The 20,667-nt window shown below is 36.0% G+C and overlaps 1 protein-coding gene across 4 annotated transcripts in view; it reads left to right on the top strand.

Moving 5' to 3' along the window:
* LOC117318005 (dynein heavy chain 7, axonemal-like) overlaps nucleotides 1-18,883 on the top strand; it is an 89,295-nt gene extending 70,412 nt beyond the window's left edge. For 2 of the 4 annotated variants that reach the window (XM_033872974.1, XM_033872976.1), the window contains 6 exons: nucleotides 9,813-9,818; nucleotides 14,025-14,255; nucleotides 14,614-14,766; nucleotides 15,115-15,292; nucleotides 16,046-16,149; nucleotides 16,857-18,883. In XM_033872974.1, the coding sequence (XP_033728865.1) occupies nucleotides 9,813-9,818; nucleotides 14,025-14,255; nucleotides 14,614-14,766; nucleotides 15,115-15,292; nucleotides 16,046-16,149; nucleotides 16,857-17,063 (879 nt within the window). In that variant the 3' untranslated portion in view covers nucleotides 17,064-18,883. The remainder of the gene's footprint in view (nucleotides 1-9,812; nucleotides 9,819-14,024; nucleotides 14,256-14,613; nucleotides 14,767-15,114; nucleotides 15,293-16,045; nucleotides 16,150-16,856) is intronic. The other 2 variants (XM_033872975.1, XM_033872977.1) reach the window with 1 other exon arrangement.
* The last annotated feature ends 1,784 nt before the right edge of the window (nucleotides 18,884-20,667 follow it).

A 20,667-nucleotide genomic window follows, 5' to 3' on the forward strand; every position in this document is an offset into this window, starting at 1 on the left:
TACAGGGTGGGGCTTACTACAGGGCGGGGCTTACTACAGGGCGGGGCTTACTACAGAGCAGGGCTTACTACAGGGCGGGGCTTACTACAGGGTGGGGCTTACTACAGGGCGGGGCTTACTACAGAGCAGGGTTTACTACAGGGTGGGGCTTACTACAGGGTGGGGCTTACTACAGGGTGGGGCTTACTACAGAGCAGGGCTTACTACAGGGTGGGGCTTACTACAGGGTGGGGCTTACTACAGGGCGGGGCTTACTACAGAGCAGGGCTTACTACAGGGCGGGGCTTACTACAGGGTGGGGCTTACTACAGGGTGGGGCTTACTACAGGGCGGGGCTTACTACAGAGCAGGGCTTACTACAGGGTGGGGCTTACTACAGGGCAGGGCTTACTACAGAGCAGGGCTTACTACAGGGCGGGGCTTACTACAGGGCGGGGCTTACTACAGGGTGGGGCTTACTACAGGGTGGGGCTTACTACAGAGCAGGGCTTACTACAGGGTGGGGCTTACTACAGGGTGGGGCTTACTACAGGGCGGGGCTTACTACAGAGCAGGGCTTACTACAGGTTGGGGCTTACTACAGAGCAGGGCTTACTACAGAGTGGGGCTTACTACAGGGCAGGGCTTACTACAGGGCGGGGCTTACTACAGAGCAGGGCTTACTACAGGGTGGGGCTTACTACAGAGCAGGGCTTACTACAGAGTGGGGCTTACTACAGGGTGGGGCTTACTACAGGGTGGGGCTTACTACAGGACAGCAAATGTATTTCTACTTATCTGCATTATTGATGAATTTGCTAAATATTGGTGTGAGATTTTTGTTTTCTTGCAATTTCTGAATCATTAAAGATGGCTTCAAAATTATAATAAAATTTCAAATATCAAAATTGCATGCAAAAAATGACAAAACTAATTTTTCGGGACATTATACCTATCAATCATTTTACGACATTGGGGTCTCATCATGTCACTACTTACATAAGTTTGTGTCTGTTTTGTTACACTTGTACGATGTACCTTATAAACAACAGACGTGTACCTTGTAAACAACAGACGTGTACCTTGTAAACAACAGACGTGTACCTTGTAAACAACAGACGTGTACCTTGTAAACAACAGACGTGTACCTTGTAAACAACAGACATGTACCTTATAAGCAACAGACGTGTACCTTATAAACAACAGACATGTACCTTGTAAACAACAGATGTGTACCGTATATAAACAACAGTTGTGTACCTTTAACAACAAACATGTACCTGGTAAACAACAGACATGTACCTTGTAAACAACAGACGTATACCTTATAAACAACAGACTTGTACCTTATAAACAACAGACGTGTACCTTATAAACAACAGACGTGTACCTTATAAACAAGATCTGTGCCTTATAAACAACAGACGTGTACCTTGTAAACAACAGACGTGTACCTTGTAAACAACAGACATGTACCTTGTAAACAACAGACGTGGTCCTTGTAAACAACAGACATGTACCTTATAAGCAACACACGTGTACCTTATAAGCAACACACGTGTACCATGTAAACAACAGATGTGTACCTTATAAACAACAGTTGTGTACCTTAAACAACAAACATGTACCTGGTAAACAACAGACATGTACCTTGTAAACAACAGACGTATACCTTATAAACAACAGACTTGTACCTTATAAACAACAGACGTGTACCTTATAAACAACAGGCGTGTACCTTATAAACAATACCTGTGCCTTATAAACAACAGTTGTGTAGCTTGTAAACAACAGACGTGTACCTTGTAAACAACAGTTGTGTAGCTTGTAAACAACAGTTGTGTAGCTTGTAAACAACAGTTGTGTACCTTAAACAACAGACATGTACCTTATAAACAACAGTTGTGTACCTTAAACAACAGACGTGTACCTTATAAACAACAGAGGTATGCCACAACAGAAGTTTTGTTTGGGTTGGAAATTGATTTGTTTTTAATTTTTCCTGATTTTGATTTTTACTGAAATAATCAGCGTATGTTTTCACTGATACCAACTTACTCTCCAGGCGTTGGCTATGTTACGGGCGCCTCAGGCGCTGCGCCCGTGGCCAGTCCACTTCAGTAAAGTGGTTTGTACCCGCACATGTTGTCGATATTGTTACATTGTTTTATCATTCTGTTGTGATTGTCATGAAGAAATTATCTATGTCACAGTTGAAAAAATCTACGTGAAGAAAATGTTGTTAAGAAAACATCATTTTATAAAAGAAATGTTAAAAGATATATTATTAAAAAATGTCAGTTTTAAATTGTATACAGGATGTCGCAGTGTAAAATATACGTTGTAAATAGTTAGCAAAAACATCAGTGAACGCTATCATAATGACATCAATGCAGTTTAAGAAACATAAAAGATTTTTCTATTCTATGATATACGTGGTTCAGCTGTAAGAGACCTGTAAGTGGACAAACATGTCTAAAAGATAGTAGGTTTTAAACTGAATATTGATGCTGAAAAAAAAAATTATTATGTATTTAATTTGATAAAAAAAAATTGTACTTTTTATATTTCACAACTTTGCATGGCCATTGTTGTATTTTGATATTGTGTTAAGTGCAGATAGAAATAACTCGTTCTGTTCCTTATCACATTGAAGCAAGTGCATTGAAATTGGTGAAGATCCAAAATATCGTATATCACTTCAAAGTATTTCTTTATTTGTGTTATAGAGAAATCAATATCGTTGCATGTTAAGGCTCCACGTTTATCAAACAGTGATTAATTATAACAATGCTTCTTTTAGAGTGATTATTATACATACAATTATCATCTTGGACTTTAATTCATTGGACACTTTGTTTATTTAGATGTTGATTTACCATCTCTAAGTTCCTCTAAGTGATAGATTTACCATCTCTCTAAGTGATAGATTTACCACCTCTAAGTTCCTCTTAAGTGATGGATTTACCATTTGTAAGTTCCTCTAAGTGATAGATTTACCATTTCTAAGTTTCTCTAAGTGATAGATTTACCACCTCTAAGTTCCTCTAAGAGATAGATTTACCATTTCTAAGTTCCTCTAAGTGATGGATTTACCACCTCTAAGTTCCTCTAAGAGATAGATTTACCACCTCTAAGTTCCTCTAAGTGATGGATTTGCCATTTCTAAGTTCCTCTAAGTGATAGATTTACCACCTCTAAGTGATAGATTTACCATCTCTAAGTTCCTCTAAGTGATAGATTTACCACCTCTAAGTTCCTCTAAGTGATAGATTTACCATCTCTAAGTTCCTCTAAGTGATAGATTTACCATTTCTAAGTTCCTCTAAGTGATAGATTTACCACCTCGAAGTTCCTCTAAGTGATAGATTTACCATCTCTAAGTTCCTCTAAGTGATAGATTTACCACCTTGAAGTTCCTCTAAGTGATAGATTTACCATTTCTAAGTTCCTCTAAGTGATAGATTTACCATTTCTAAGTTCCTCTAAGTGATAGATTTACCATCTCTAAGTTCCTCTAAGTGATAGATTTACCACCTCTAAGTTCCTCTAAGTGATAGATTTACCATTTCTAAGTTCCTCTAAGTGATAGATTTACCATCTCTAAGTTCCTCTAAGTGATAGATTTACCACCTCTAAGTTCCTCTAAGTGATAGATTTACCATCTCTAAGTTTCTCTAAGTGATAGATTTACCACCTCTAAGTTCCTCTAAGTGATGGATTTACCATTTGTAAGTTCCTCTAAGTGATAGATTTACCACCTCTAAGTTCCTCTAAGTTATAGATTTACCACCTCTAAGTTCCTCTAAGTGATAGATTTACCATCTCTCTAAGTGATAGATTTACCACCTCTAAGTTCCTCTTAAGTGATGGATTTACCATTTGTAAGTTCCTCTAAGTGATAGATTTACCACCTCTAAGTTTCTCTAAGTGATAGATTTACCATCTCTCTAAGTGATAGATTTACCATTTCTAAGTTCCTCTAAGTGATAGATTTACCACCTCTAAGTTCCTCTAAGTGATAGATTTACCATCTCTCTAAGTGATAGATTTACCACCTCTAAGTTCCTCTAAGTGATATATTTACCATTTCTAAGTTCCTCTAAGTGATAGATTTACCACCTCTAAGTTCCTCTAAGTGATAGATTTACCATCTCTCTAAGTGATAGATTTACCATCTCTCTAAGTGATAGATTTACCACCTCTAAGTTCCTCTAAGTGATAGATTTACCACCTCTAAGTGATAGATTTACCATTTCTAAGTTCCTCTAAGTGATAGATTTACCACCTCTAAGTTCCTCTAAGTGATGGATTTACCACCTTTAAGTTCCTCTAAGTGATAAATTTACCACATCTAAGTTCCTCTAAGTGATAGATTTACCACATCTAAGTTCCTCTAAGTGATAGATTTACCACCTCTAAGTTCCTCTAAGTGATAGATTTACCACCTTTAAGTTCCTCTAAGTGATAAATTTACCACCTCTAAGTTCCTCTAAGTGATAGATTTACCACCTCTAAGTTCCTCTAAGTGATAGATTTACCACTTCTAAGTTCCTCTAAGTGATAGGTTTAACATCTCTAAGTTCCTCTAAGTGATAGATTTACCATCTCTAAGTTTCTCTAAGTGATAGATTTACCACCTCTAAGTTCCTCTAAGTGATAGATTTACCACCTCTAAGTGATAGATTTACCACCTCTAAGTTCCTCTAAGTGATAGATTTACCATCTCTAAGTTCCTCTAAGTGATAGATTTACCATTTCTAAGTTCCTCTAAGTGATAGATTTACCATCTCTCTAAGTGATAGATTTACCACCTCTAAGTTCCTCTAAGTTCCTCTAAGTGATAGATTTACCACTTCTAAGTTCCTCTAAGTGATAGATTTACCACCTCTAAGTTTCTCTAAGTGATAGATTTACCACCTCTAAGTTCCTCTAAGTGATAGATTTACCATTTCTAAGTGATAGATTTACCACCTCGAAGTTCCTCTAAGTGATAGATTTACCATCTCTAAGTTCCTCTAAGTGATAGATTTACCACCTAGAAGTTCTTCTAAGTGATAGATTTACCATCTCTCTAAGTGATAGATTTACCATTTCTAAGTTCCTCTAAGTGATAGATTTACCACCTCTAAGTGATAGATTTGCCACCTCTAAGTGATAGATTTACCACCTCTAAGTTCCTCTAAGTGATAGATTTACCATCTCTAAGTTCCTCTAAGTGATAGATTTACCACTTCTAAGTTCCTCTAAGTGATGGATTTACCACCTCTAAGTGATAGATTTACCATCTCTAAGTTCCTCTAAGTTATAGATTTACCACCTCTAAGTTCCTCTAAGTGATAGATTTACCACCTCTAAGTTCCTCTAAGTGATGGATTTACCATCTCTAAGTTCCTCTAAGTGATAGATTTACCACATCTAAGTTCCTCTAAGTGATAGATTTACCACTTCTAAGTTCCTCTAAGTGATAGATTTACCACCTCTAAGTTCCTCTAAGTGATGGATTTACCATTTGTAAGTTCCTCTAAGTGATAGATTTACCATCTCTAAGTTCCTCTAAGTGATAGATTTACCACCTCCAAGTTTCTCTAAGTGATAGATTTACCATCTCTAAGTTCATCTAAGTGATAGATTTACCACTTCTAAGTTCCTCTAAGTGATAGATTTACCACCTCTAAGTTCCTCTAAGTGATAGATTTACCACTTCTAAGTTCCTCTAAGTGATGGATTTACCACCTCTAAGTGATAGATTTACCATCTCTAAGTTCCTCTAAGTTATAGATTTACCACCTCTAAGTTCCTCTAAGTGATAGATTTACCACCTCTAAGTTCCTCAAAGTGATGGATTTACCATCTCTAAGTTCCTCTAAGTGATAGATTTACCACATCTAAGTTCCTCTAAGTGATAGATTTACCACTTCTAAGTTCCTCTAAGTGATAGATTTACCACCTCTAAGTTCCTCTAAGTGATGGATTTACCATTTGTAAGTTCCTCTAAGTGATAGATTTACCATCTCTAAGTTCCTCTAAGTGATAGATTTACCACCTCTAAGTTCCTCTAAGTGATAGATTTACCATCTCTAAGTTCCTCTAAGTTATAGATTTACCACCTGTAAGTTCCTCTATGTGATAGAGTTACCACTTCTAAGTTCCTCTAAGTGATAGATTTACCACCTCTAAGTTCCTCTAAGTGATAGATTTACCACCTCTAAGTTCCTCTAAGTGATAGATTTACCATTTCTAAGTTCCTCTAAGTGATAGATTTACCACCTCTAAGTTCCTCTTAGTGATATATTTACCACCTCTAAGTTTCTCTAAGTGATAGATTTACCATCTCTAAGTTCCTCTAAGTGATATATTTACCACCTCTAAGTTTCTCTAAGTGATAGATTTACCACCTCTAAGTTCCTCTAAGTGATAGATTTACCACCTCTAAGTTCCTCTAAGTGATAGATTTACCACCTCTAAGTTCCTCTAAGTGATAGATTTACCATTTCTAAGTTCCTCTAAGTGATAGATTTACCACCTCTAAGTTCCTCTAAGTGATATATTTACCACCTCTAAGTTTCTCTAAGTGATAGATTTACCATCTCTAAGTTCCTCTAAGTGATATATTTACCACCTCTAAGTTTCTCTAAGTGATAGATTTACCACCTCTAAGTTCCTCTAAGTGATAGATTTACCACTTCTAAGTTCCTCTAAGTGATAGATTTACCACCTCTAAGTTCCTCTAAGTGATGGATTTACCATTTGTAAGTTCCTCTAAGTGATAGATTTACCATCTCTAAGTTCCTCTAAGTGATAGATTTACCACCTCTAAGTTTCTCTAAGTGATAGATTTACCATCTCTAAGTTCATCTAAGTGATAGATTTACCACTTCTAAGTTCCTCTAAGTGATAGATTTACCACCTCTAAGTTCCTCTAAGTGATAGATTTACCACTTCTAAGTTCCTCTAAGTGATGGATTTACCACCTCTAAGTGATAGATTTACCATCTCTAAGTTCCTCTAAGTTATAGATTTACCACCTCTAAGTTCCTCTAAGTGATAGATTTACCACCTCTAAATTCCTCAAAGTGATGGATTTACCATCTCTAAGTTCCTCTAAGTGATAGATTTACCACATCTAAGTTCCTCTAAGTGATAGATTTACCACTTCTAAGTTCCTCTAAGTGATAGATTTACCACCTCTAAGTTCCTCTAAGTGATGGATTTACCATTTGTAAGTTCCTCTAAGTGATATATTTACCATCTCTAAGTTCCTCTAAGTGATAGATTTACCACCTCTAAGTTCCTCTAAGTGATAGATTTACCATCTCTAAGTTCCTCTAAGTTATAGATTTACCACCTGTAAGTTCCTCTATGTGATAGATTTACCACTTCTAAGTTCCTCTAAGTGATAGATTTACCACCTCTAAGTTCCTCTAAGTGATAGATTTACCACCTCTAAGTTCCTCTAAGTGATAGATTTACCATTTCTAAGTTCCTCTAAGTGATAGATTTACCACCTCTAAGTTCCTCTAAGTGATATATTTACCACCTCTAAGTTTCTCTAAGTGATAGATTTACCATCTCTAAGTTCCTCTAAGTGATATATTTACCACCTCTAAGTTTCTCTAAGTGATAGATTTACCACCTCTAAGTTCCTCTAAGTGATAGATTTACCATCTCTAAGTTCCTCTAAGTGATAGATTTACCATTTCTAAGTTCCTCTAAGTGATAGATTTACCACCTCGAAGTTTCTCTAAGTGATAGATTTACCACCTCTAAGTTCCTCTAAGTGATAGATTTACCATCTCTAAGTTCCTCTAAGTGATAGATTTACCACATCTAAGTTCCTCTATGTGATATATTTACCATCTCTAAGTTCCTCTAAGTGATAGATTTATCACCTCTAAGTTCCTCTAAGTGATGGATTTACCATCTCTAAGTTCCTCTAAGTGATAGATTTACCATCTCTAAGTTTCTCTAAGTGATAGATTTACCACCTCTAAGTTCCTCTAAGTGATAGATTTACCATTTCTAAGTTCCTCTAAGTGATAGATTTACCATCTCTAAGTTTCTCTAAGTGATAGATTTACCACCTCTAAGTTCCTCTAAGTGATAGATTTACCACTTCTAAGTTCCTCTAAGTGATAGATTTACCACCTCTAAGTTCCTCTAAGTGATAGATTTACCACCTCTAAGTTCCTCTAAGTGATAGATTTACCACCTCTTAGTTCCTCTAAGTGATAGATTTACCACCTCTAAGTTCCTCTAAGTGATACTACTGTTTGGTTTGTCCTGTGTCCTTCATCACAACTGCTGCACTGCTCAGGATGTTATGAAAAGACACATTAAGGCAAAATGAGGCACATTAAGGCACGGAAATATTCTTGGCATCTTGTTCATTTTGCACAATTTCATTATTGGAGGTCAAAGGTCAATTTTAGGGGTCATAAGTTAATGATTGATCAATTAAGGTCAAAAGTTAATTATGATATGCATATTGAATTGCATCAAGCATCAACTTTTCCTTATAGGTGAATAAGTAAATTAGCATTAAAGTTTATTGTAATTTTCCACTGGTCAAGGTCAAGGTCAAGGTCATTAAGTTATGATATGCAGTGAACCAGAAAGTCCTTTTTTTAACTTTTTTTATGCATTTCTTTTTTTCATCTTTTAAATCTTTTTAGAATTTTGTGTGTTTTTTCATTTTGATTTTGATTTAAGGCATTAATAAAAAGTATTATTAAAAAAATATTGAATTAGCATAGCAACAGTATAAGTGTTATAACATGGAGAATATGTTGATATGTCTTGATGCCTTTTTAAAGTCAAATAGAAATCTGAAGAATCTTTTTGACTGATGTGGACTGATGTAAAGTAATTAACCACACTGATTAACTGATAATTAATTGCTGTTTCCTAGCTGTCCGACTCGATCTGATAAACTATATATATAAACAGGTATTAACCACTATTTCCAATTTGAAACAGAAAATATCGGCTAACCTGCCATGGTAGACATTGCAAGTTTCGTGACTCATCATTACTAGAAATTTTCAGTTAAGACCAACTGTGATTAAGTTTTTCATTGAATTTTAATTGACAACTTGATTAAGTACAAATATTAGGTTATAGTGATTATATTGTGATTAACACTTTAAAACTGCTTTCAATCCAGAATTTGCAAAGTACAAAACCTTTTATTTGTTCCATATTATACACCTTATGTTGATGGATATTCACATTTTATTTTGAGAGAGAGAGAGGAGGGGCATTTCTGTATGATTTGACTGATTACTAGAATATCATACAGGTAAAAACACTACTGGATCTCCCAAAATGGCCTCGTCCTTGGCAGATCAAGAGCTTTAAAGTTTGTACTCGCACATTTTGTTGTGCGATTGTCTAAGGACTGTTGTAAAAGAGTGCATTATATTGTTAAAAACACACAAGTTCCATGTCAGGTTGACAGAGTATTATACTGGGCTGAAACTTTGGTTCCTAATCATCATTCAGGATGCTTGTGAGTTTTTTTTTAGTATTATTATTGGATCAGTAATAATTTTAAAAGTTGATAAAGTGAACGTTTTTAGATATGGATCCCAGAATCCTCCCCTACATGTACTGCTGATTGACGGTTTGCTGTATATACTTGTAGAATTTTGTAGAATATTTTGCTTAATACATGTACAGTTTATAGTTTTATTCATCATTGCCAATGTAGTATTAATATGAACTAATTTAATGATTTCTTGGTTTTTTTCTTTTTATTTCGTGTGGTTTGTGTGTGATTACCACTGATGGCGACAAATAAACGAAAACAATTATTATCTCCATGGTAACAGAAACGGGTAAGACCTGAGATACTACATACATATGTCTATTATTAGTCCTCAGCCTCTTTATATATAGTCTTTCTTTATTTACAGAGTTCTTCCTCAATTCTGTTCAACCTCTTTTCCAAAACATGTTGACATTTAAGTTAGTTTCGATTGGCATGGATTAAATCTTCAATGAAAACAAACAGTTACTATTAATACTTTTCTATACTCAGAAACAGTAATGAAGTAGAAGTTCCTTTCAATTCCATTTAGTCCATTTTCCTTTGACATGTTTTGGAAATGAGTTGTGCTGACACCTATATCTATTTAGATACACATATAGACACTAATAGATCTGAGGTGATATTATACACAGCTAACAAGCTGCCCTGTCCTCATCTGTACCAAGGACGGACTAATGCTAGGCTAGCCGTACCACTGAGTCTGCACAAGGTATTGGTCACTCGAACATCTCCATGGTCAGAGTCACCAAGACAACAGTTACTGTCAGCCAGTCTCATTGACCGATTCATCGGGCCATGTCACTGTCACACTGTACGACAGTTAGAATTACCACGACATCACGCAATAGCTGTAAGAGATGTCAAAATCACCATGGAGAGGGTCCTCATCCCATGGTAGTCAATCTATGACTTTTATAATGCCTGGAAGTGTTACTATTTTATAGATAACTTGTGTGAAACTTCAAATTCATGCTTGTTGTCTACAGATTTCTAAATTCCTGGTAATTAGACCAGGCTGGCTGTATAACTAAATCCCCGTCCAGTTGATCAGATCCCCCCATTAGACCAGACCGGCTGTATAACTAAATCCCCGTCCAGTTGATCAGATCCCCAATTAGACCAGACTGGCTGTATAACTAAATCCCCGGCCAGTTGATCAGATCCCCAATTAGACCAGGCTGGCTGTATAACTAAATCCCCGTCCAGTTGATCAGATCCCCCCATTAGACCAGACTGGCTGTATAACTAAATCCCCGTCCAGTTGATCAGATCCCCCCATTAGACCAGACTGGCTGTATAACTAAATCCCTGGCCAGTTGATCAGATCCCCAATTAGGCCAGACTGGCTGTGTAACTAAATCCCCGGCCAGTTGATCAGATCCCCCCATTAGACCAGACTGGCTGTATAACTAAATCCCCGGCCAGTTGATCAGATCCCCCCATTAGACCAGACTGGCTGTATAACTAAATCCCCGGCCAGTTGATCAGATCCCCAATTAGACCAGACTGGCTGTATAACTAAATCCCCGGCCAGTTGATCAGATCCCCCCATTAGACCAGACTGGCTGTATAACTAAATCCCCGTCCAGTTGATCAGATCCCCCCATTAGACCAAACTGGGTGTATAACTAAATCCCCGTCCAGTTGATCAGATCCCCCCATTAGACCAGACTGGCTGTATAACTAAATCCCCGGCCAGTTGATCAGATCCCCAATTAGACCAGACTGGCTGTATAACTAAATCCCCGGCCAGTTGATCAGATCCCCAATTAGACCAGACTGGCTGTGTAAGTAAATCCCCGGCCAGTTGATCAGATCCCCAATTAGACCAGGCTGGCTGTATAACTAAATCCCCGGCCAGTTGATCAGATCCCCAATTAGACCAGACTGGCTGTATAACTAAATCCCTGGCCAGTTGATCAGATCCCCCCATTAGACCAGACTGGCTGTATAACTAAATCCCCGGCCAGTTGATCAGATCCCCCAATTAGACCAGACTGGCTGTATAACTAAATCCCCTGCCAGTTGATCAGATCCCCAATTAGACCAGACCGGCTGTATAACTAAATCCCCGGCCAGTTGATCAGATCCCCCCATTAGACCAGACTGGCTGTATAACTAAATCCCCGGCCAGTTGATCAGATCCCCAATTAGACCAGACTGGCTGTATAAGTAAATCCCCGTCCAGTTGATCAGATCCCCAATTAGACCAAACTGGCTGTATAACTAAATCCCCGGCCAGTTGATCAGATCCCCAATTAGACCAAACTGGCTGTATAACTAAATCCCCGTCCAGTTGATCAGATCCCCAATTAGACCAAACTGGCTGTGTAACTAAATCCCCGGCCAGTTGATCAGATCCCCAATTAGACCAGGCTGGCTGTATAACTAAATCCCCGTCCAGTTGATCAGATCCCCAATTAGACCAGACTGGCTGTATAACTAAATCCCCGGCCAGTTGATCAGATCCCCCCATTAGACCAGACCGGCTGTATAACTAAATCCCTGGCCAGTTGATCAGATCCCCAATTAGACCAGACTGGCTGTATAACTAAATCCCCGGCCAGTTGATCAGATCCCCAATTAGACCAGACCGGCTGTATAACTAAATCCCCGTCCAGTTGATCAGATCCCCAATTAGACCAGACTGGCTGTATAACTAAATCCCCGGCCAGTTGATCAGATCCCCAATTAGGCCAGACTGGCTGTGTAACTAAATCCCCGGCCAGTTGATCAGATCCCCAATTAGGCCAGACTGGCTGTGTAACTAAATCCCCGGCCAGTTGATCAGATCCCCAATTAGGCCAGACTGGCTGTGTAACTAAATCCCCGGCCAGTTGATCAGATCCCCCCATTAGACCAAACTGGCTGTGTAACTAAATCCCCGGCCAGTTGATCAGATCCCCAATTAGACCAGACCGGCTGTATAACTTAATCCCCGGCCAGTTGATCAGATCCCCCCATTAGACCAAACTGGCTGTGTAACTAAATCCCTGGCCAGTTGATCAAATCCCCCCATTAGACCAGACTGGCTGTATAACTAAATCCCTGGTCACTTTCAACTATTGGTTTGTAAGTTTGTTAGAGCTATATATAGATAGAAATGCTATATATGTTTATGTCACTTGATGACCTACAGGATTATACGACACATGCACCCAAATTGTACCCTGCTCAATAGCCTGGAAGTTGTCTCATGCATGTGAGAAGAGGACATTCAGCTCTGGCTAGTTTTAACAAACAAGATTAAACTAACAGCATGCATGATCTTTCTTTCAGCTTAAGCAGAGGAGTTTATTTCAGCAGCAGGTTCTGATAAGATATTTAGGAATGTTAAAACTGTTATATTTTAACTTTCTGAAGAAGTTCATGGAGGATTTCAATATAGCTGCATGTTGTAAATAATTTTACTTGCAAAAAAAAGTGTCAGTTGTCAAAATATCAGTTTCATGTAATAGCCATTTTACAGAGTTTTGTTAATTAAGCATTAGAATGATATAGAACTGATATTCTTCAAGGTTTAACAAAAACTCTTAGACTAGAACATAAATACAATATATATATACATGTATACGTAAATATGTAAATAAACGATTAACATTACACTCTCTATCAGATATAGTCAGTGTGTCATTGCAGTATACAGATTTATACGAATTGTAGTCTAATGTCTGACTCTGATAGGGTTTGAATCATTCAAGCAGCCTTTTTTAAATCTGTCTTTGGGTTAGGGTTAGTCAGTCCATAGTGTAGATATATGTTTTTCATGCAAGTTAAAACATATAGTAACAATTTATTCAAAGTTGAACCTCTGGATCCATCAATACAATAATTTTTATTTTGAATCATTTATGTGGTATTTGAGACATCATGACTGTAGAGCTATTATTTTGAGGAACTATAATAATGATAACAAGCTTATATCCGTGAGAACTATTACTATCAAGAACTATTTTCTGAGCAAAACTTAGAAAAAATTAAACAAGTAATAAGTACACTGTAGCTATGTGTTGACTGTGAGGTAGTATTTTTTGCATGATTACTGAATCTAAACTGAGTCTAAACTGAGACTAAACTGAGTCTAAACTGGGTCTAATGAGCAGTTACTACTTGTTCACTTCTCATTCCTGATTCTCTGACTTCTACATTCTTATTTACATGCTCTAAAAATCTAATTCACTTTCCACTTTAGTTACTAGGATGCAGAAAGCAATTAAGTGTATATTTTTATCAAATATGTAAAATTAGTGTAAAAAAATAGTGTTGAGTTTTATTACAAGAGTGTTACAAATTCTTGTATACGTAGTAGAAAAGAAAATTTAACATTATTTTGAAAAATAAAAATGTTATGGCTCCTGTTATTAACTGTAAAAGATTCCATCACTTTCATTGTTATACAGTCAGATTATCAGGTAATATTAGTTCACTAATAATTCATGTAAAATAATTTTGTAACAAACTATTCATCTCCCGACCGCCTTCGTTACTGCAGGCTAAAGCTTCAACTGAGGGAGGCAAATCTACTGATGAAGTTGTTGACGAGGTCGCAGCTGATATCCTGTCAAAGTTGCCGCCAAACTATGATACCGATGCTGCTCTGAGGAAATATCCTACATCGTACAAGCAGAGTATGAACACTGTACTTGTCCAGGAAATGGTGCGGTTTAATCGCCTCCTCATCACCATCAGGTCCAGCCTCATCAACATCAGGAAGGCTCTCAAGGTCAGTTAGGGTCAGAAAAGAGACATTCTCTCCATACATGATATTGAGGATGACCTCTGAAATAAAGGTCAACTAATGTTAATCATATAGGTCAATCTAAGTTTATAATTTAAGCTCACCTTTAACTTCAGCAGGTCAGGTCAGTTATAGCTACAAGTCAGTTACTGGAAACTGTTTATCCTTAGTCAATTTGTCAAATACATTAAGTAATACTTAAGTAATTTATCAATTACAGATCAAGGGGAAAAAGGTTGTTTGCGATTTTGTTATTCTTATATTTATTTTTAAAAGTAAGAATGAAAAGCAATTTCCATGTCATTGATAAATGCTTTCATACATGTTGTTGTCATGGTAACAGGGTCTTGTGGTCATGTCCGGTGACCTAGAAGAGGTCGTACTGAGTATTCTGAAGGGCGTTCCTCCTGGCATGTGGATGAAAAAATCCTACCCATCCCTTAAACCATTAGGAAGCTATGTGAACGACTTCTTGGCTCGGCTGAAGTTCCTTCAGGTAATTAGGTGTATTTTGGACATCAGTAAAATTAGTTTTAAATGTTTAACAGAAAGTTATATGTTTTGCAGGCTATTTATTCTTATATGAGTCTAAAGAAAAAACTGCTCAGATGTGTTTCACCATTCATGAAGTTTGGTCTGTAAAATTTTGTGTGTATGTGAAATCCAATAAAAGAAATGGAGAGAGTTCAAACCATTCTAAAAGAAAATAGAAAGAACCATTTAAACATATATGTGCTGATTCAGTCACAATTTAAAAGAATTAGTTGATGTTGATTTAAAAAAAAAAACTCCTGTTGTTAGATGTAAAATACAGTGACTTTGATCATTTCTGTGATCTCCCCAGGACTGGTATGATCAGGGACCACCACCACAGTTCTGGATCTCTGGCTTCTATTTCACTCAAGCCTTCTTGACTGGTGCCCAGCAGAACTACGCCAGAAAGTACACCATCCCAATTGATCTGCTTGGCTTTGACTACGACGTCATGGAGGACAAAGAATATGAAACCGCTCCTGAAGACGGTAAAGTTTGAACAAAGTTTGAATGTGAAATTGGAAAAGTCTTCTGATCTTCCAGCTTGTCTTATTTGACTTGCAGCATTGAAATTAAAAAAACAACAAAAAAATATAAATAAAGAAGACCATAATACCTGGGATAAAACGCCTCCTAAAGTTACATTTATAATCGTACTGAAACAGTTCGTGGAAAATTCTCCACCCACACTGTCAGAATACACACTTATTAAACAAAAATACATTTCAAAAATTTGGTGACATTTCCATACATGAATGATAATTATCTCTCATACACCGAGTACTTTATGGGTTGGCTATGTCATTGGAGTGATTTGGCTGTTTAAGTTTTTGGTAAGGTTTAAAAGGGATCACGACAAGAATATATCACAACACTCATGTAAAATAATGTGTGATTGTATAAAACACTCGAGTAAAATAATGTGTGATGTATCAAACACTCATGTAAAATAATGTGTGATGTATCAAACACTCATGTAAAATAATGTATGTTGTATCAAATACTCTGGTAAAATAATGTTTGATTTATCAAACACTCATATAAAATAATGTGTGATGTATCAAACACTCATGTAAAATAATGTATGTTGTATCAAATACTCCGATAAAATAATGTTTGATGTATCAAACACTCATGTAAAATAATGTTTGATGTATCAAACACTCTGATAAAATTATGTATATTGTGTATCAACATGCTGGTTAAATAATGTTTTTTCTTTTTTTTTTTCTCGTTTCCAGGTGTGTTTGTGTATGGCCTATATGTGGACGGAGCTAGATGGGACAGGAAAACCAAGTTGTTGGCCGAATCCGAACCGAAAATATTGTTTGACCCCTTGCCCAAGGTAAATAAAATTAACTGTCTATATTTAGACTTTTAAACCAGAAATGTTTAAAATGTAGAAATGAAATAATTACATATAAATGTAGAAATATACACAAATGTAAATTGATACCACTTACAGGAGTTCTAATGGATCTTTATCAGGTTGAAAATTCACCTCTTGTTAAAATCATTTTGAAGGATCTATTTGCATAGTTTCAACAGGGAAAACTAATTGACTTAAAATTAGAAGTTAACCTCAAGTACCGTCTAGCCTCTTAAAATCGCTAAACTAGATGTTTCAGTCCATCTAGCCTCTTAAAATCGCTAAACTAGATGTTTCAGTCCATCTAGACTCTTAAAATCGCTAAACTAGATGTTTCAGTCCATCTAGCCTCTTAAAATCGCTAAACTAGATGTTTCAGTCCATCTAGCCTCTTACAATAGCTAAACTCGACGTTTCAGTCCTGTTAGCAGTGACCTGACCTCATGGGACAGAATGTTAAAATGCTAAAATAATCATCGTCTCTAGAGAATTGAAATTAGAAATGACCCAACTTGACGTTTACACAAAACCATATATTCTATTGAATTTTGAGATAGATATACGTCCCTGATCTTGCAGACTTTATAATTCTCTTGAAATTAACCAACTTACAGAATGAAAATAAATAAAGTAATGACAGAATTTATCAATTTAAGAATATTTTTGTTTTTGATGTTATTCAGGTGTGGGTGAAGCCAATAAAGAGAACAGACATCCCCGACAAACCGATCTACAGGTCTCCGATCTACAAAACAAGTGCCCGGCGTGGTGTTTTATCGACCACTGGTCACTCCACCAACTTTGTCATCGCTATGAGTGTTCCATCAGACAAGCCACAGCAGCACTGGATCGGAAGGGGTGTGGCTATGTTGTGTCAGCTTGATGATTGATGGATCAAAATGGATGGACCTAGCTCTAAATTTTACAGATATGTTATAGCTTGTCAGCATGATGATGTTGTCTATCATTGTGTGAGGGCGTGGTTTATTATGCAAATGAACATAAAAATATCACAGGCTGATGACAAAATGCCAATTCTATAAGTAACGTTTTTGTGTGATATACAGTGTATTCTTCATGAGCATTATGGATTGATGAATACCATTATTCCGAAAATATGTTTTTATTTTTGTCAATAAAAGATACCATGATCATATTAGTTGCTGCCCTATTCTAGAAGCAACCTGGAAACAATTGTGAAATAGGAGCTGAAAAATCTTATTTATATAGATTGTTTTAATATCTCCTAAGTGTTACTAATCTTGAATTACTAAATATTTATACATAATCTATATTTGAATATTTATCTGTTAAAGACCTTGTTTATCTTCAGTGTGAAGGAGACAATATAGTATTTATTGTTACAGTGTATTGTGATCACAGGGTTTGCTGATAATGTTTGTATTACTTCTGTGAACAAGTTTTGTGCTACTCCGTCCACATTTCTCATATGATATTAATGATTTCTAAACTATTAATTTGTCTTAACTTTTCAAAATTTGTAGTTGCTTTTGAAAATTAAATATAATATAGTATTTATATATAGTAAATGCCAGTATTTTGGAAGTTTTCCCTCCTTCCAGCATGTGTGCGATATATAATATATATCAAATTACTATTTAAAACAATAACTGTGATTTATTTTTGTAATATTTGCGGAAGTGAATTAAATTTCTGAATACTTCTCTCAATGAAATATTGAGAGATTATAAAGCTGTCCAAATGTAAATAAACATTATAAAGAATTGTTACAAAATTAATGTCTTTATAATTACTGTTGAAGATGATCACTAGATGAATGACTAATATTATTATTTATATGTGCTAAGCCGTAATCTGTTTTCATGCCGATATCCACTTTTGTGGAAATATACTGTGATACTTGGAAACTAATCATGTTTTGTAATTTACTTTTTTACTGATTTTGTAGCTGCATACATTCCTTTAGTTTTCAATCACTTGTGATTTTTTGTTATTTAATACATGTATTTGCTTTCATTAGCAATAATTGATCACACGTTTGAAGTCTTTCTTGATCAGGATTTGTATTCAACCTTTAGGTACAAAAATGGTTATTATTTCACTAGTGCTCTTGCATATTGACAGACCTTGACAATAAGTTGGTCAAATTTGCTTCAGTCAAAATAGTCTTGAGGTTAGCTTAAGTATAAAACTGAAATTACTTAAGTTTAATTATCTAAAAGGGAAGATAATTTACATATTTTACACATTCCAAAAAAGAATACCTTTGAGAATTTTCAAACTCTATTAAAGACTGACTGTGGTGATTATAACATGTGGATATTGAACAAGAATGCGATAATGATAAGTATATTGTAATATATGACCCATGAGCAGAAGAAGAGGGGTGAGGGGGAGGGGGATCTATGGTGGGAGTAAGATAAGGTAGGGGTGTAGGGGTGGCCATATTTCTGTGATATCATACTGCTGTACCTAACGTAGTGTGCCTTTTTCTATCTAGCAATACTTAGCTGACAGGAAACTGCTGTAGAGATGATAGTGTGCCTTTTTGTAGCAATACTGGACTTTACCACACCGGAAACTGCTGTTATTAAACTTTAGTGTCTAAACTTTCCAATGTGATCGATACTTTCTGCTGATATATAATGTGTTACTTTCTGCTGATATATAATGTGTATTTGTACAGATATGTGAAAAGTTGTCAAAATAAACGCAGATTGATGCTGTATCATGTTTGGTTTGTTTTTAACTTACAAATGTCATGGAACTGATAGCATTTGTCATCCATACGTATGTTATGTCACAACATCTATGTCCGTTCAGTGACTTTGATATTCCAGTGGTAATAAGGATTAAACACACAAGTTAATACTGTATTTCAGTATGAATATGTTAATAGAAGATGGAGAGGTCGGTGAGGTGAATAGACAGGGGTAAACAGAAAACAAGATTACAATACAAGTGTACTCTTCATATACATGACCATGAACTACATTCAATTTCATAGAGGTCTAATATGTTATAATCTTTAATCGATTTCTCGGAGATCACTGATACAGAGCCATATGCTGGTATGAATGGGTACCTATAATATATATAAGCTTGTTTGTTCCCGATTTTGAAGTAAAACCAAGAGTCTGAGATTCATGAAAGTGGGCCAGGAAAATTGTGATCTGACAGCCTTACAAGGTTACCTCAATTTTATATAACTTCAGGATTGAATAAACTGAAACATCGATTATTTGTCCTTTAGAGCAAAAAAAAAAAAAAATAAAAAATGAGTTCTATGTCCTTGACATAATTCAACTTTGAAATTTACAAATATTTTTCTTTTGCAAATTCTTAAGCTGCATAAGACAGGCGATGCAGACCTATTGGGTCTCTTGTTATTTGTTTAATGTGAGAAATTAATTTATTTTCATAAGAAAACATATCTTAAGCAATACAGACGTATCTGGTATAAGTTTATGATGCTTCTTTACAATGAGAGGATGTGTCCTCTGAGTATTTGGAGTGCAGTTAGGTAAAAGTTACATAAACACATCACAATCCACTGATAACAGAGGCCGTTAAAAAAAAACAAAAAAACAAGGACATATTTGTAAGTAGGTTACAGGACATTGTTAAGTAACTGCACACATGTTCACTTAGGGTAACTTTTGTGGGGCAAATATCGTCATACAAAGTAGAAAGTTTGAAAGATGATGGTATTCGTTTTGCACCAACATATTTCATTTTTATGGTAAAATTGATATAAGATTTATCTACATATATGATTTTTAGCTGTAAATATAATAAACATACATTTGGCTTTTAATTACTTGAGTTTTTTGTAAGCTAATAAAAGTATTTACTTTCATTAGCAATTTGAAAATTGTCACTAAAAAATATCGATCTAACCTTTGAAATATTTGAGATCACGATTTGTATTCAAACATTGGTACAAAAAATATTTACAGATATTGACAGAAAGTCTGTCAAATTTGTTTCTGTCAAAATAGTCTTGAGGTTAGCTAAAGGTTACATTTGTAATTACTTTAGTTTAAATAACTAAAAGGGAGATCATTTACCTATTTTACATATTCAAGATAGAAAATACATTTGAGAATTTTCAACCCTATTAAAGACTGACTGTGGTTATTATAACCTGTTGATATTGAACAACGATCCGATAATGATAAGTATATTGTAATATATGACTCATGAACAGAAGAAGAGAGGTGTGGGGGAGGGTGATATATGATCGGAGTAAGATAAGTTAGGGATGTGGGGAGGGTGATATATGATCGGAGTAAGATAAGTTAGGGGTGTGTGGGGAGGGTGATCTATGATCGGAGTAAGATAAGTTAGGGGTGTGGGGAGGGTGATATATGATCGGAGTAAGATAAGTTAGGGGTGTGGGGGAGGGTGATATATGATCGGAGTAAGATAAGTTAGGGGTGTGGGGGAGGGTGATATATGATCGGAGTAAGATAAGTTAGTGATGTGGGGGAGGGGGATATATGATCGGAG

The sequence above is a fragment of the Pecten maximus genome, chromosome 19 (genome assembly GCF_902652985.1).
Source record: "Pecten maximus chromosome 19, xPecMax1.1, whole genome shotgun sequence".
In the NCBI taxonomy this organism is placed as follows: Eukaryota; Metazoa; Mollusca; class Bivalvia; order Pectinida; family Pectinidae; genus Pecten; species Pecten maximus.